The following is a 16,930-nucleotide window of genomic DNA, read 5'->3' as shown; positions in this document are numbered from 1 at the left end:
CCGTTCTCCCCCACCTCTGACGACCCTCCGTTCTCCCCCCACCTCTGATGACCCTCTGTTCTGCCCCCACTCTCCCACCCTGTGAAGTCCTCATCGCTTGTGTGTCACATACCTGTCCATGGCTATAGGCAGGGCTGTCCTATTAAATTCCCATGTTATGACTGCAGGGGGCATTGATGAAATCTTGCATGAAAATCTAGCAACTCCTCCTTCAGGGACTTCAGTGGACACTGGATGGACTTCAAACGCGGAGATAGCTAGGACAAAATTGGAGAACTTTAGAACAAGCATTCATAAACGTATTCAGAAGTAACATTATACATCACAGCTTACCAGGCCTGAATGCCCTCCCGCTCATACCAATCTAATTTAAGTATACAAAGATGAGTTAATGAATAATTTGAAAACAGGAAAGGGGCACAAATTGGGGAGTCTGTTTTTCTGAGAACTTTAAAACTCCAAATGTAGTCTCAGGAAACTATCTATTAGAGAGAAAACAAAGAAATAAAGAAAAATAATTATCCAAAATAAGATGTAATTACATAGTCAACAGCGCAGTATGAATCTGATTCTACTGGATATTGAAGGGAAGGGAAACTAAAGACAAACTAGGGCTGGAGAGGTGGCTCAGAAGTTAAGAGCAAGTATCACTCATGCAGAGGACCTGCGTTTGATTCCTGGAACCCTCACCAGGTAGCTCACAATTGCTTGTAACTTGAGCTCTAGCACACATGCATATTACACACACACACATATATACACATATGCATACACACATACACAACGCATACACACACATGCATATTACACACACACACGCATACACACACATGCATACACACACACATATACACATGCATATCACACACACACATATACATGCATGAGCGTGCATGCAATTAAAAATAAAATATTTTTTCAAAATATAATAAACACAAACTATCCAGATTAAAACTATCTCTGTGGATTGTCTTTTGAAAACACCATTGGATTCCAAAGTGGAAGCACATGCAATCTGAGGCAAGAGGGACAACACAACACAAGCACAGAGGAAAAGAATAGCAGCCTGTGTTCACGAGATGTAAGGAACAGGAAAAATGTTACAGATGTTGAAGATGAAGGCAGCAATGCCTCAGGATGAACCAAAAAGAGGGAGTCTCACAAGTCCAATCGGATTTAAAGAGAAACGGAGACCCAGAATCCTGAATGCTCAGGGGAAGGGTCAACAGTGTGGGTAGAGAAAGTGAAGGCTGGTTTTAGCTCATGAACTTCCAAAGCAGAGATAAATCTTGAAGTGTTGATGTTTCTAGAGCTGATTCGTTTTTTCCTATACTTATACAGGCCTCCACGGAGCCATCCCCATTGTCTACAGCTCTGCATGTTGAAGAAGTCCTGACATCGGGAGCGAAGTGACCTTCCTCCCAGGTAAGCCTTCCAAGTCACAAAGTCAGGACCCTAAGGATGGACTGACTCCCATCCTGAGACTCCAGTTCAAAATGCCATCACAGTTAATCAATAGAAATTAGAAAGAAAATAGGAAGAAGCAGGGACTAGACTCCATTATATTGGAAAGGGCAAAAGGGCAGAAGGCAGCCAAATTCTGCCTTGGGCTCAACTGTATATTTCTGTAGACAACTATTGGTCTTTAGAGGGCTATAGCAGTCAAAATATATCAGAAGAATTTACTTTAAAAAAAAGATTTATTTATTTATTATATGTAAGTACACTGTAGCTGTCTTCAGATACCTCAGAAGAGGGCATCAGATCTCATTATGGATGGTTGTGAGCCACCATGTAGTTGCTGGGATTTGAACTCAGGACCTTCAGAAGAGCAATCAGTGCTCTTAACCACTGAGCCATCTCTCCAGCCCCAGGATTTACTTTCAAAACTCTGAAATGGGGTTAAGTTATTCTTCATTCGTGTCAGTAACAAATATTTTTATTCCTGCGGAAAAGCAACATGCAGTGGATCCTCAGAGTAAAAATCATTTTCAAAATAACCATCATTTGCCTTCTTAGTTTCCTTTCTCTTGGGTGTATAGAGTTTTCCGAGATCTACAAGATGGAAAAGTGTTGTAGCTGACCCAGCCAGTTCAGAAGCACACTATATATGGTCTTGTTAAGCAAAGTAAAGAGATTTCTACAAGTATAAAACAAGACTAAGGCTGGAGAGATGGCTCAGTGGGTAAGAGCACTGGCTGCTCTTGCAGAGGACCTGGGTTGAGCTCCAAGCACCTATATCAAGTGGCTCACAACTGTCTTTAACTCCAATTTCAGAAGACTTTACACCCTCTTCAGGTTTCCTCTAGTACTGCATGCATGCAGAGCACAAACATACATGTGCGCAAACACACATAAACATAGAAATAAAAATAAAAGTTTTATAAAAGCAAAACTAATAATAATATCCCTTTCATTTATTTCTGTCTTTGGAAAATAATTTTATTACTTATTATTTTATTATATTACTTATTATTTACATTAATAAGTAATGGAACAATGTTTTCTTTTTTTTTGTTCTGGTTTTTTTGTTTGTTTATTTGTCTTTTTTGGTTTTGGGGGGTTTTTTTGAGACAGGGTTTCTCTGTGTAGCCCTGGCTATCATGGAACTCACTCTATAGACTAGGCTGGCCTCAAACTTAGAAATCCACCTTCTTTTGCCTCCCAAGTGCTGGGATTAAAGGTGTGCACCACCACTGCCCAGCACAATGTTTTCATATTTAAAATAATGAAAGTCTAATAACTAAATCAGCCAGTTTAATTATTAATAGGAATTAGCAATAGATTTAAGTGTCATGCATGAAGCAACATGCCTTTAGTCCCAGCACTTGAGAGGCAGAAGCAGGTGGGTCTTTGTGAACTCAAACCAAACCAAATCAAAACAAACAAACAAACAAACAAAAAGATATGTGACAAAAAAGTTTTGGGATTCTCAAAAAGTTTTAAAAGTATAAAGAGTAAGACTAAAAGTTCTAGAACCACTGTCCAAGAACATCAAACTCTAAATACCAATGCACATTTTCCTTTAAAACAAAAACAAAAACAAAAAACAATTCGTTCTATTTATTCTGTGTGTGTCGGGGTGGGAGTTATACAGGTGCCATAGCATGAATATGATGGTAACAGGGAAACTAGTGGGAGCTGGCTTTTTCCTTCCACCATGTAGGTCCTGAGATCAAACTCATAAACTCAGGCCTGGCAGCAAACACCTTTACCCACTAAGCCATCTTGCTGGCCCCAACTTTCCTTTCAACGGTTACTTTCTAGGACACTTATCTACAAACTCATGGATTCTAGACTGACCTGTAGACCACCACTGCTATTCACTAAAGACCTGGGAAGCTGGGGCTGGGAGATGGCTGGTCCAGGGTCTGCTGTGCAGGCTTGAGGTGATCCCTAAAAAGCACTGGAAACCTGGATCCAGCTGTCTGTGCTAGCAGTCCCAGCCTGGAACAGGGAGATGTCCGTAGCTGGAAAAGCAGCAAGGGAGGTGAGTACCAGCACTTCTCTCTGGTTCTTGACTGCAGATGCAGCGTGCCCAGCTACCTCACACTCCAACTGCCCTGATTCCTGATGTCACAGACTCCCAACGACTGTCAAATAAACCCTTTCTTCGAGTTGCATTTGTCAGGCATTTTATCATGGCGATGAGAAAAGTAACTAATGATTTCCTTCAAAAATATGCTCCTTAACTCCATTTACAAATATGCCTCATGCCTGAAGCAGTGTCTTACTCACATTGGCTTTCATCTGTTAAGGGCCTCCACAGCTCAACCTGCTATCCAAAGGCTCCACACGCATCGCACATAAAAACCAACTCCAATTTAAATGCTGTCAGAAAGCATTGCTGCACTCAGTGGTTAGAAGCACAATGCACCATAGAGAATCTTAGTTCAATCCCCAGCATCCATATCAGGTGGCTCCCAACTGCCAACATCTCAGACCTCTGAAGGACCTGCACACATACACACCGTACATATGCACACTTTAAAAAATGAATATTGTCTTTAATTCCAGTGCTGGGGAGGCAGAAGCAGGCAGATCTCTGGGAGCTGAAGGCTAGCGTGGTCTACATGATAAGTTCCAGCCAGGGTTACACAGTGAGACCCTGTCTCAAAACAAAAAGTAAATAGGTTTTGGTTAGTTTAATTACTGTACAGATAGAATGTATGTATCCTTGGTGCAGTATAAGAAAAGAATGAAATTGTTAGAGCCAAATACATATGTTTAAATGTTCGTGACTAAGTATAGTCAACAGGCTAGTTGGTGGAGGTGAGAGAAGCAATTTGGCATCAATTACTTCAAAACCAAACTCAAAGCAGTCATTTTAAAATGTATAAAGGCGTATGTAACATCTCTGGGCATTGAACCTAGGGTCTCATGCATACTAAGAAAGAATGCCTCATTAGGACCAGTCTATAAAGCTTTCCACACATTGTTATGGTTTGAATATAAAATGCTCACTCCTACCAAAAAAAAATGTATTTCTGCTCTTAAAGATATTCTGCAAAATTATAATGCAAAGGAGCCAATTCCCATGAGCCATACGTTAACATCAACCCTACTGTTCACACAATTACATCTATCCAGGGTCAAGCCATGTGGATCGGCTCTTAATTACACAATAACAGGCTAGAATCACTGGATCCTAACTGGAAACATATTTTAATCGTATTCATTTCAGCAAACTTTTAGATCTCTCCTAAGTTTACCAACTCATTCAACAAATATTCATCTGGTGTCTGGTGCTCTCCAGGTGGCAACAATCCAACCAAGGACAAAGCAAAGATGGCCGCATTCAGGAATCTGTCTGAGAGGAGAAAGAGGCATTTAACTAAACTGCTGTGCAATTTGGTGGCTCAAACTGCCATAAATGCTAAGAGGTAGAGGTGGGGGGGGTAAAGTACAGAATGTCACAACACAGGCTTCAAGCCTTTTAGGACACAAGAGCTTGACATACATTTTGTTGCTAGGTCCTGTGCTGCTGGTGGGATACAGTCTAGTTTCTTTAATTCTTGTAGCTGTGTCACCTTAATATTCAGCTAAGAGGTGGGCACTGAGATCCGAAGCCTGGTGGTTAGCGAGACTATATATGAACTCTCTGTAAGCCTGAGCTACTACTGAACGTTTTTGGGGAAGATGAGAACTGGAGATTCCGTATCTCTGAGCAGCACTGCTGAGACAGGCCCAAATGAACTGGCTTTCTAACTGGCTAAGACTGTGTGAAATTCCTGAGCTTCTGACCAGAGAGATACCTTTAAAACCTCTGTGTGGAGCTGATGATGTTGCTCAGTGGTAAGGTACTAACCCAGCATGCACAAGCACTTACCCAGCATGCACAAGGCTTCCAAACCCCATCCTCATGGCAAAACTAAACAAATAAAACCTTGTGTTTACTGACATTTACTGAGGCTATTATCTCATCTTTACAGAGGAAAGTATGTAAACTAAATTACTTTAGTTTAAAGTTTATTGAATAAGCCACATTATCTTTAAAACAAAAACAAAAACTGGTCGGGTCTTGTGACACACACTCCAGACTGAGGGGGAGAATTACAAGCCTGAAGCTAGCCTGGTTCTATTTTGATTATTCTTTTTCTCTTTTTCTTGTGTGTATGATGTATACATGTGTATGTGCATATTTTTTTCATGTCTGTGTGCACACACCTGCAGGCTAGAGGCTGACATCTGGAATCATCCTCACTCTTCCACCTCGGTCCCTGAAGCAAGGTCTCTCCATCAAAACTCAGAGCTTGAGGATTTGGCTCTCCCTAGCCACTTCTGGGGATATTTCTTCCTCCAAGGGTTGGAATTCCAGGCAGGTTGCTGCCCTAACCAAGCATCAATTTGGGTTTCTGTGGCTCTGAACTCTGGTCCTCATGCCTGCAGAACAAGCACTTTTACCACTGAACTGGCTCAGCGAGCCATCTCTCAGGCCCTAATTTTTTTTTTTTTTAATGTTGTTTAAAGCTGAGTAAGTGAATAAGCCCTTCACTGTATGCTAGAGCCTTCTAAGACTTGATGGCGGAGTCTTTTCATTGTCCACATTTTCTGTTCTTTATTTTTTTTGTTGTTGTTGGTTTTTTTGTTTGTTTGTTTTGCTTTGTTTGGTTTGTTTTTTGGTTTTTTTTTTTTTCGAGCCAGGGTTTCTCTGTATAGCCCTGGCTGTCCTGGAACTCACTCTGTAGATCAGGCTGGCCTTGAACTCAGAAATCTACCTGCCTCTGCCTCCCAAGTGCTGGGATTAAAGGCATGCGCCACCACTGCACCACTGTCTGGCTTCTGTTCTTTATTTAAGTGACAAATTTAAATATCCTCACACAAATCTCAGCTTGCTTCCTGATGTGGACTCTGTTTCTGCGGGAAAGGTACGCCTTTACAAGCCTATAGCCTCCTTGTGAAACCTGACCTCCCTTCACGGTCCAGCTAAACAAGCCAAGAGCCGCACGAGGAGCCCTTAAAGTAGTGCTGTGAAGAGGCCAGAGCTCTATAAAACAGGCCGGACAGAAGGTCCCCAAAACACGCGCCATTCTCAAAAACAACCTTGCAAACACAATAAATGTAAGTGCCTACTTGATTTGTGACTTCCTCTTCATCTGCCCACTTAATCATTTTCCATGATTTACAGGCAGGGCTGTAAAGGCTGCTCACATGAATCCGGCCCCAAACTCTTAGTGGATCAGAAAGCAACACAGAAGTAAGTGATTGTACACTGGAAATAACATACAACCAATTAAGTGGATGTGCCAACATTAGCTTGTATATTAAGTCAGTAGGACATTCCAGCATCTTAAAAGCTAGTCATGATGGCACAATCCTTTAATCTCAGCACTTAGTAGGCAGGTGGATTCTCTGTGAATTTGAGGATAGTCAAGAATATTAAAAGAGACTATCAAGGAGGAAGAGGAGGAGGAGGAAGAGGAAGAGAAGAAGACAAAAAAGAAGAAGAAGAAGAAGAAGAAGAAGAAGAAGAAGAAGAAGAAGAGGAAGAGGAAGAGGAAGAGGAAGAGGAAGAAGAAGAAGAAGAAAAAAAAGAAGAAGCTGCTGCTGCCTCCAAGATAAATAAAATACTTAAAATATTTTGCTTTTTTTTTTTTTTTCTTTTGGTTTTTCAAGACAGGGTTTCTCTGTGTAGCCCTGGCTGTCCTGGAGCTCACTCTGTAGACCAGGCTGGCCTCGAACTCAGAAATCCGCCTGCCTCTGCCTCCCAAGTGCTGGGATTAAAGGCATGATGCGCCACCACCTCCCGGCAATATATTGCTTTTTTAATTAAAAATTACAGATACATAATTTGTAATAATTCATTTTGTAAATAATTCAATTGGTAACTTAACTTTATAGGTTCTTCTTGGTCTAAGAAAATGTTACTTTTAAAAGCTGCTGATAAAATGTGCATATAAAGTGTTCTTATACTAACATCAGTTGGGATGTTGATGCATGGTTTATAAACAGCTGGTTCTAGCACTGCAGGTCAGCACTGAGCTTCAGGTCCTAGCAAGCAGGTCAGCACTGAGCTCCAGGCCCAGTACTGGATATCAGCACTGAGCTCCAGGTCCTAGCACTGCAGGTCAGCACTGAGCTCCAGGCCCAGCACTGGATGTCAGCACTGAGCTCCAGGTCCTAGCACTGCAGGTTAGCACTGAGCTCCAGGCCCAGCACTGCAAGTCAGCACTGAGCTCCAGGGCACTGAGCTCCAGGCCCAGCACTGGATGTCAGCACTGAGCTCCAGGTCCTAGCACTGCTGGTCAACACTGAGCTCCAGGTCCTAGCACTACACATCAGACTGAACACTAGGTCCAGGGTGGGAAAGGACTGTAGCAATCACCACTACCCAACTCATCCCAGTAGGATCCCAGATGGCAGGGGATCACAGGTAGCAGCCAGCAGCCACTTCCCAGTGCTTCCAACCCCCACCATCTTTAAGCCTCCAATCAGTAGTTTTGGGGGAATCTGTCAGCAGCTCCTCAGATTTCTAACTCTGACTCTCTAACACCCCCAACTTCAGAGATTTGTTACTGAGTTCTATATCTATTAACTTAGTTTATTTCTATGTAAGTGGTGTTTCAAATCAACAGTGCAGGCTTTTCTAACCAAACACAGTAAAAACTGGGCCTCATCAGATCTTACTTCCTGGCAAGTCTTTGTACTCAGAGCCTGCTCAGTGGTTGGAGATATCTGGGAATTGTCTAATCACAGCATGAAGGGATCCGCAGGTATAAACCAACCAAGGAATACGTTTCAAAGTTATTATAGCTTTAAAACTGGAAGGAGAGATAGCTCGCTAGTTAAGAACATGTACTGCTCTTGCAGAGGGTTGAGTTTGGTTCCAAGCAAACAGGTAGGACAGCTCATAACCAACTCTAATTCCTGCTCTGAGAGATCTTACAGGAACAGCTTGTGGCCTCCACAGAAACCAACATTCAAGTGCACATTACCCCCCCACCCACACCCACACCCACGCTCGCGCGCACACACACACACACACACACACACACAAAATGTAATTAATTTTTTTTTTTAAAAAAAGAATGGTCTGGGCTGGAGAGATGGCTCAGCAGTTAAGAGCACTGACTGCTCTTCTGAAGATCCTGAATTCAAATCCCAGCAACCACATGGTGGATCACAACCATCCATAATGAGATCTGACGCCCTCTTTTGGTGTGTCTGAAAACAGTTACAGTGTATTTAGATATAATAATAAATAAACCTTTTTTTTTTTTTTTTTTTTTTTTTTTTGGTTTTTCGAGACAAGGTTTCTCTGTGTAGCCCTGGCTGTCCTGGAACTCACTCTGTAAACCAGGCTGGCCTCAAACTCAGAAATCTGCCTGCTTCTGCCTCCCAGGTGCTGGGATTAAAGGCATGTGCCACCACTGCCCAGCTATAAATAAATCTTTAAAAAAAGAATGGTCTAACTTTCTTAACTTCTTTAGGTTCTGGTCTCTTACCAAGATATACATTTTTCTAGTTAAGAAAATCTATCTTCCTATCTGTCTGTTGCCAGGAATAAGGAATACATAGAACAGGCATCTAACAGGCTTCCCGAATTAACTTACTGTACCATCTCTCTCAAACTCAGGGAAATCTCCCCTCTTCTCCCTGAGAACTATACAGCTTAGACACATCCTATGCACAAATTCTGAGCAAATCACTCTGTTCTAAAAAATCAGTTCTTAAGGGGTTATAATGTAGTATCATAGAATACATTATTTAATTCATAGAGATTGCTATTCTAGATACAATTATTATACCCATTAAAAAACAAAAAACAAAAAAAACAAAAAACAAAACTCAAGTTAGGGATATAGCTCTCTGGGTAAAGGTGTTTGTCACTGAGCTCAGTGACCTGCATTGGCTCTCTGGAGCCAATAGGAGAGAACCTATTCCCCCAATCTGTCTCCTGACCTCCACACATATATCATATACCAGGGTACACACTCATTCTTCCAACAGACAAAATAAGTGTTAAAAAAAATTAAAAAGGACTTTTAATCCTCAACCTATTCTAAATGATACACAAGGAACTGATGTGGCAGGCTCTCTGAGGCCTCTACTGGCATGTCCTCTGCCTTCCTACCTTCTGGCAAGCTTCCAATGGATAATTCACAAAAGAACAAGTGTCATTGTTCCAACATCTGTCTCCAAAAATATGCAAAGAGTCTAAGAACAAGGCAGAGGCAATGATTTCAATGGGCCCAAAAGTCAGAGTGTTTTAAATACAACTGTCCACCGCCCAAAGTCTGCTTGAGGGAGCCAGTTCAACAATTCACAACGACAGCCTGATGCTTAGGGGGCATGAGAAACGATGACTTACAGTCAGGGCAAGCTTTTCATAGTGAATGCTTTCAGACCGTGATTCTGTATGCATGAGTCCCAGCACAGGCAGAGGCAGAGAAACGTGAGGATCTGTACACGAACGCCTGTATAAACAGAATGTGCTGGGGCAGCAGATGGGACATCTGAGAGAAAGGGTGGAGACTGTGATATGGTCACCAGTCTAAAGGACTTTGGACTGACACAGAGCAGGGGACTCTTTCTCAGGGGACTAACATGAATAAAGTACACAGCATCTATACTGAGAGGGCTTACTGGGTGCCGCCCCTCCCTGCTGGATTGATAAATTCTGGGGGAGGGGCACCATTGTCTTCAGTTGTGATCCTAGGAGGCTCTAAGGATAGTTCCAAGCCCATTAAACTCAGTGGGTCACAGAAAAACAACAAAATGACATGGATGTGGGAGGACTTCTGGGGAGGGTTGATAGGGGTGGAGGGAGACAGGAGAGGGTGAGGGTAACAGTAACCAAATAAACGTTAAATATATATTTATAAATTTATAAATGCATGTACAAATACATATATAAATTTATATACAATTAAATTTATGTTTAAATATATATCCAAAGAACAAATTTAATGAGTTATATAATACTATACAGTAGATATAAAAGAGTAGGGAGGAGGGGACATGGAGAAATGGCTCAGTGGGTAAAAGCACTTGCTCTGCAAGTGTTAAGGCCTGAGCTTGGATCTCCATATGAAAAGGCTACGCATGGCTACCTGCCCAGACTTGTAACCCTAATGTGGGAGGCAAAGACAGAAGATTCTGGAGGCTTGTGGGGCTGCCAGTCTAAACAAAGTAGCCAGTGCTAGGCTCAGTGTGCAACTGTCTCAACAAGTTGGGCAGAGATAGATAAAGAAGATATCTGAAGTCAATATCTGTCTCTATACACACTGGCATTGCATAAATGCACACAAATACATGCACACACATACTCACACATGCCCATATGCACACAGGCGCACACACATGAACACACACAATGCACATACACAAGAACACAAACACACGTGTGCACACACATGCACACACTCATGCATGCACATGCACACACTCATGCATGCACATGCACACATGCACACACATACACACATATACAAGAACACAAATGCATTTGTGTGTGCACATGCGTACACACACACACTCTCTCTCTCTCTTTCTCTCTCTCTCTCTCTCTTTCTTTGGCCCAGGTCAGCCCTTTTCTCAAACAAAATGAAAAGCCATATGCAATTATAAAGTTTTATCTAAGAATAGAAATTACCAAATTACCAAGTAAACTGGTGGGAATACAAATTAGTAGTGACTTTGGAAGATGGCTTTGGCAGTTTCTTCTTTAAAATTTTTAAAATAATTTATTAAAACTTTTAAAATTTTCCCAGATGGTAGTGGTGCACACCATTAATTCCAGCACTCAGGAGGCAGAGGCAGGCAGATCAGTGTGAATTTGAGGTCAGTCTGATCTACAGAGTGAGCTCCAGGACAGCCAAAGCTACACAGAGAAACCCTGTCTCAAAAACAAAAAACAAACAAACAAACAAAAACCCACAAACAAACAAAAAAGTTTTTAAATTGACTGCATGTATGTCTGTGCACTGTGTGTACGCATGACACTGCATGTCAGAGAAGGGTGTCAGATCTTCTGCAACTGCAGTAACAGATGATTGTGAACAACCATGTAGGAAACCAAACTTGGGTCTTCTGCAAAAGAAGCAAGCGCTCTTAACCGCTGAGCCAGCTCTCCCACCCCAGTAGTTTCTTATAGAGGTGAAAACATACATACACACACACACACACACACACACCCTGGGAGCCTGCATTCTATTGCTAAATACTTACTCAAAGAAATGGAAGCTTGCATTGACACAAAAACTTGTGCAAGAAAATTCAGAGAAGCTCAATCATTAGCATCACAGACTTGAGGTCCTTCAAGGAGAAGGGTGATCACTCAGCAGTAAGATTTGCTCCACAACACAGTCCAACACAGCAATGTATTAGGCTGGGTAAAAGAAGCAAGACCCCGAGAGCTATGTCACATGCAGTCCATGACAGAGTGGGGCTGCTAGTGTCATGGTAGGAGAGTGTGGCAATTAACGGTCAGATGGAGAGAGCTCTGGTGTGAGAAAGCCTTGCCTGAGGCTGGTTCAGAATGGTTACATAGCCCCCTACACATATGCCAACATTTGTAGAGCAGGGGATGGTGAGCTGCTGAAGCGCCTGCCACGCAAGCAGGAGGACCTGGCAATCTCAGTGGGTTCAGATTCCCAGCACAGATATAAAAGCTGGTATGGCACCTCTGGGCTGGTGATCCCGGTGCTGGGAATAGGGCACAGCGTGATCCTAGCTAGTCAGCCTTGCTGACTCAAGGATCTTAATGAGACCCTGAGTCAAAAAATAAGACGAAGTGATGGAGGGAGACACCTACATTAACCTATAACACACACACACATGTGCACATACACACACCCCACATAATAAACATGTACTTATACTACTTACGCCAAAAAGCCCTATACAATTGAAGCCCAGTTTTACTGTTTTGAAACTAAATTTCAAGAAGGCCCTTCCTTTTAATGAAGCAGACTTTTGATTTTTTGAACTTTAAAGTTTATTTTTAGTTTTATTTTTTGTTTTTGTATGTGTATGACTGTTTGCCTGAATGTACATCTGTGTATCATATGCATGCAGTGGGCATAGAGGCCAGAAGATCCCCTAGGACTGGAGTTATGGACAGTTGCTAGCTGCCATGTAAGTGCTGGAAATTGAACCTGGGTCCTCTGGAAGAACAGTCAATCCTTGTAGTCACTGCACCATCTCTACAGCTCCTTGATACAGATTTTTTAAAATGTGCACTGGTGTTTTGCTTGCATGTATATTCGTATAAGGATGTTGGATCCTCTGGAACTGGAGCTACAGACAGTTATGAGCTGCCATGTGGGAGCTGGGAATCGAACCAGGGTCCTCTGGAAGGGCAGACAGTGCTCTTAACCACTGAGTCATATCTCCAGCCTCTTGACACATATTTTTAAGCAGAAAAAGTTATGTAGTAAGCAAGCTAACATCACACAGATTTTATTTTCTTTTCATTTGTTTTGAGACAGGGTCTCACTATGTAGCCCTGGTTGGCCTGGAATTTGCTCTGTAGAACAGGATGGTCTTGAACTCAGATATTCACTTACATCTTCCTCTTAAATTCAAGGATCAAAGGTGTATACTACCATACCCAACACGTACAGATTTTAAAAGCTGACTCCTGGCCAGCAAGATAAATCAATGTGTAAAGGTGCTTATATTCAAGACTAACCACCTGAGTTTGATCTGGCACTCATCTGGTAGAAGAAAAGTGACTTCAAGTTCTTCTCTGACCTACATATGAAATGTACACATGAATACACTAATTGGTGGGTGGGTGGGTAGATGGATGGATGGATGGATGGATGGATGGATGGATGGATGGGTGGGTGGATGGGTAGGTGGGTAGATGGATGCATGGGTGGGTAGATGGATGGATGGGTTGATGGATGGGTGGTTGGGTGGATGGATGCACTGGTGGGTGGGTGGATGGGTAGATGGATATAAAAACTGAGTCCTGAAGACCACTTTTCCCTCTTTTATGAAACTACCCTCATATCCAATGTAGAACTAGAGATACTCATATCCCCAAGATCATGGAAATTCTTCTTTGCTTCTCTGGTCTATAAGCTTACAATAGACACCAGAAGCATTTAAAAGATATACAACAAACACACAAAACATGGAGTAGGATATATTTTCTTTCAGTTCTGTGTTCATTAAAATATACTCATCTATTGAACAATGAATCTATCCATTTACCCATTTATTCTGTATCTTTATATATAGCCTACATAGGGATCTATCTATCATCTATCTTCAAGATTACATATAAAAAATAACATAATGTGTATATAATAGTTATCTGGAGGAGCATAAGATGCTAAAATGAAAATTGTCTCTTTAATACCATATACAAAAGCATACATTAAACAAAATTTATCCTGCTGGCCAGAAATGCATTTATGTTCCTGTTTAATTAGGATTTCTATTGCTTCAATGAAACATTATGACCAAAATCAAGTTAGGGAGGAAAGGGCTTATTTGTCTTACATGTCCACATTGCTGTTCATAACTAAAGGAAGTTAAGACAGGAACTCAAGAGCAAGAACATGGAGGCAGGAGCTGATGCAGAGGTCATGGAGGGTGCTGCTTACTGGCTTGCTTCCCCTGGCTTGCTCAGCCTGCTTTCTTACAGAACCCAGGACTACCAGCCCCAGGGAACCTGACTCCACGACAAAGTTCGTCTTAACTAAAATTTAAGGAAGGACTTGGGGACAAGATAAATCATACGACTCAGTAAAACTAGGTGAAGGAAGTGAGAAAATCACGAGGAGGGGCCGATGGGATGGCTCAGTACACAAAAACACTCAAACCCCAGATGACCCAAGTTCCATCCCTGAAACCTATGGAAGGGGGAAAGAAATCCTGCTCCACCAAGTTGTCCTCTGACCTTCTTGAACATGCCCTAGCACACATGCACTCTCACACACAGACACACACACACATACACACATATACACCATGCCTACACACATAAACAATTTTAATGAAAACTACGAGTACATCTTGTATAATCATTAAACTGCCGTAACATTACCATCGGTGTTCCAAGTTTCCTTTCCTAGAGCTGTAGTAACTGTTTGCTTCGCCTTCCATTTTTCCAACTACTCTTTATTCCTGAACAACATCAACAAAAGCACTGAAAAAACTCACATCGCATAATCAGTCTCCATATGGCACTCCCATAATCCTAACAGAATCCTGTTAGTTTGGCAGTAAAATCTGATCTCTCTTTGAAAGGCATCCCCAAGTGGGATTTTCCTCCTCTCATATTATCTGTCTCCCAGCAGCCAGTGTGTGGTCACGGAGTGTACGGCACATGCTAACGCATTTATCAAGTGATTATCCCTGGCCCCTCTGCTGGCAAAAACAAGCAGGAAACCGTACAGAAAAAAAAAAAAAAATGCACAGTCAGCCACAGTAACCAGCTTCAAAGCTGTTCGACTTGTGTGGCTCCTATGAATTCCAGGGGAAGAGAAAAAAAAATCCCCTTGCTTTGTCTTTCCCAGACCACTGCCCTTCACAGTTTGCCAAGCGATTGCCTTATATTGCCCGATCCAAGAGATGCCTTTCTTAGGCCTTGTTGTCATTCCATAAAGAATTAGTTCTGCTTAATAGCTCAACTGTGCAGGAAGGACGTTCCACACAGTTTTACACTGTGACTAGTAACAGACAGACAACTCAAGAAAGCATTAAAGAGCAAGGCTTTTGTAACCAAATGTGTCACTTAGCAACTTCGTCCACATGGAAAGGAGAAATAAGAAGAATCTTAAACTCACAAGAGTCTAAACAGACAAGAGTCTGGTTAGGACTCTTTTTGCTTTCAGAAACAGCTATTCTCAAGGACTTTAAACATATACTTGGGAGTTGCACTACATTAAATTACTTTATGATTTCACAGTGTTGTTCTATATTGTTTAGATAGATAGGTGATAGATAGATGGATGATTGACGGTAGATGGATGAATATATGGATGGATGGTGGGTAGGTGGATAGATGACGGATGGATAGATGGATGGATGATAAATGGATGGGTGGGAAGATGATAAATAATATACAGTGGAGAGATGGGTGGATAGATGGATGGATGGACAGATAGATGAATGGGTGGATGGATGGTAAATGGATGGGTAGGTAGATGATAAATAATATGCAATGGATGGATGGATGAATGGGTGGATGCATGCCTAGATAATGGATATGTGGATAGGAGAATGGATGGTTGGATGATAATACTGATGGATGGGTAGATAGATATAAATGGGTGGGTGGATAGATGATAAATAAAAGACAGTGGATAGATGGGTGGATGGATGAACAGATGGATGAATGGGTGGGTGGACGGTAAATAGATGGGTAGGTAGATGATAAATAAGATGCAGTGGATAGGTGGATTATGCATGCATGCATAGATTCATGGATGCATGGATAGAAGAATGGATGGATGGATAATACTGATAAATGGGTAAGTGGATGATGAACTGATGGATGGCTGGATGGGTGGATGACAGAGAAACAGTTCTGACATCTCACATTACATAATACAGTTTCCTCAGAGTATAAAAGATCTGGTTTTCTTTTCTCTTCCATATAACTAAATATCTGTTCTACAATATATCTCTACAATGTACATATAATATATAACTTTAAAATGTATTACATAAAATCAAGTCAGATATGATGGCATATACCTTTAATAACAGTGCTGAAGACACAGGCAGGAAGATCTCTGTAAGTTGCAGGTCAAGTAGTGCTACATAGTAAGACCTGGTCTTTTTTTTTCTTCTTTTAAATGTCTACATATGACATTCAATTCACAAAGTAATGAATAATAACCAGGTCTAGCTCTTCTTTATGGCACCTCCTAGGTAACAGGCTACACCAAGACAAAACTGAATATCTGACTCCCAGCCACCAGTCATCAGAAACTCATTGAAATGGGTGATGAATGCAAACTTCATACTTTCCATGAGAAGTGCGTGGTCACAGGAATAACAACTGATATTCTGGGTAAAGAGTGGAATGGTCAGATGGTCCAAGTAAATGGTGGGAACTGGGAACTACAAACAAGGTTTCTCCAAGAGGCAGGTTGTCTGAACCCAGCACAGAGTGTGCCTGCTGTAGGAGCACGTCTGCACAGAGTGTGCCTGCTGTAGGAGCATGTCTGCACAGAGTGTGCCTGCTGTAGGAGCATGTCTGCACAGAGTGTGCCTGCTGTAGGAGCACGTCTGCACAGAGTGTGCCTGCTGTAGGAGCACGTCTGCTATAGACCCAGGAGAGCTCGAAAGGAAGCCCAGCCTGTTCAAGGATGCATTTTAGATGCCAATCTGACTGTTTTCAACTAGAGTTTTGATAACAAAGCAAAGCAAAACAACAACAACAAGAAGAGAGCTGCCCGGGCGGTGGTGGCACACACCTTTAATCCCAGTACTTGGGAGGCAGAGGCAGGCGGATTTCTGAGTT

The 16,930-nt window shown here is 41.9% G+C and overlaps 1 protein-coding gene across 2 annotated transcripts in view; it reads right to left on the bottom strand.

Annotated features, from left to right (window-relative positions):
- Prtg (protogenin) overlaps positions 1–16,930 on the bottom strand; it is a 116,026-nt gene that overhangs the window by 72,986 nt on the left and 26,110 nt on the right. For both annotated transcript variants that reach the window (XM_031344351.1, XM_031344349.1), the window contains exon 3: positions 113–257. In XM_031344351.1, coding sequence (XP_031200211.1) covers positions 113–257 — 145 coding nt within the window. The remainder of the gene's footprint in view (positions 1–112; positions 258–16,930) is intronic.

The sequence above is a fragment of the Mastomys coucha genome, unplaced genomic scaffold (genome assembly GCF_008632895.1).
Source record: "Mastomys coucha isolate ucsf_1 unplaced genomic scaffold, UCSF_Mcou_1 pScaffold23, whole genome shotgun sequence".
NCBI classification, from domain to species: Eukaryota; Metazoa; Chordata; class Mammalia; order Rodentia; family Muridae; genus Mastomys; species Mastomys coucha.
Note: the sequence above shows the minus strand (reverse complement) of the source record. Positions and strands in the feature narration are given on the sequence as shown.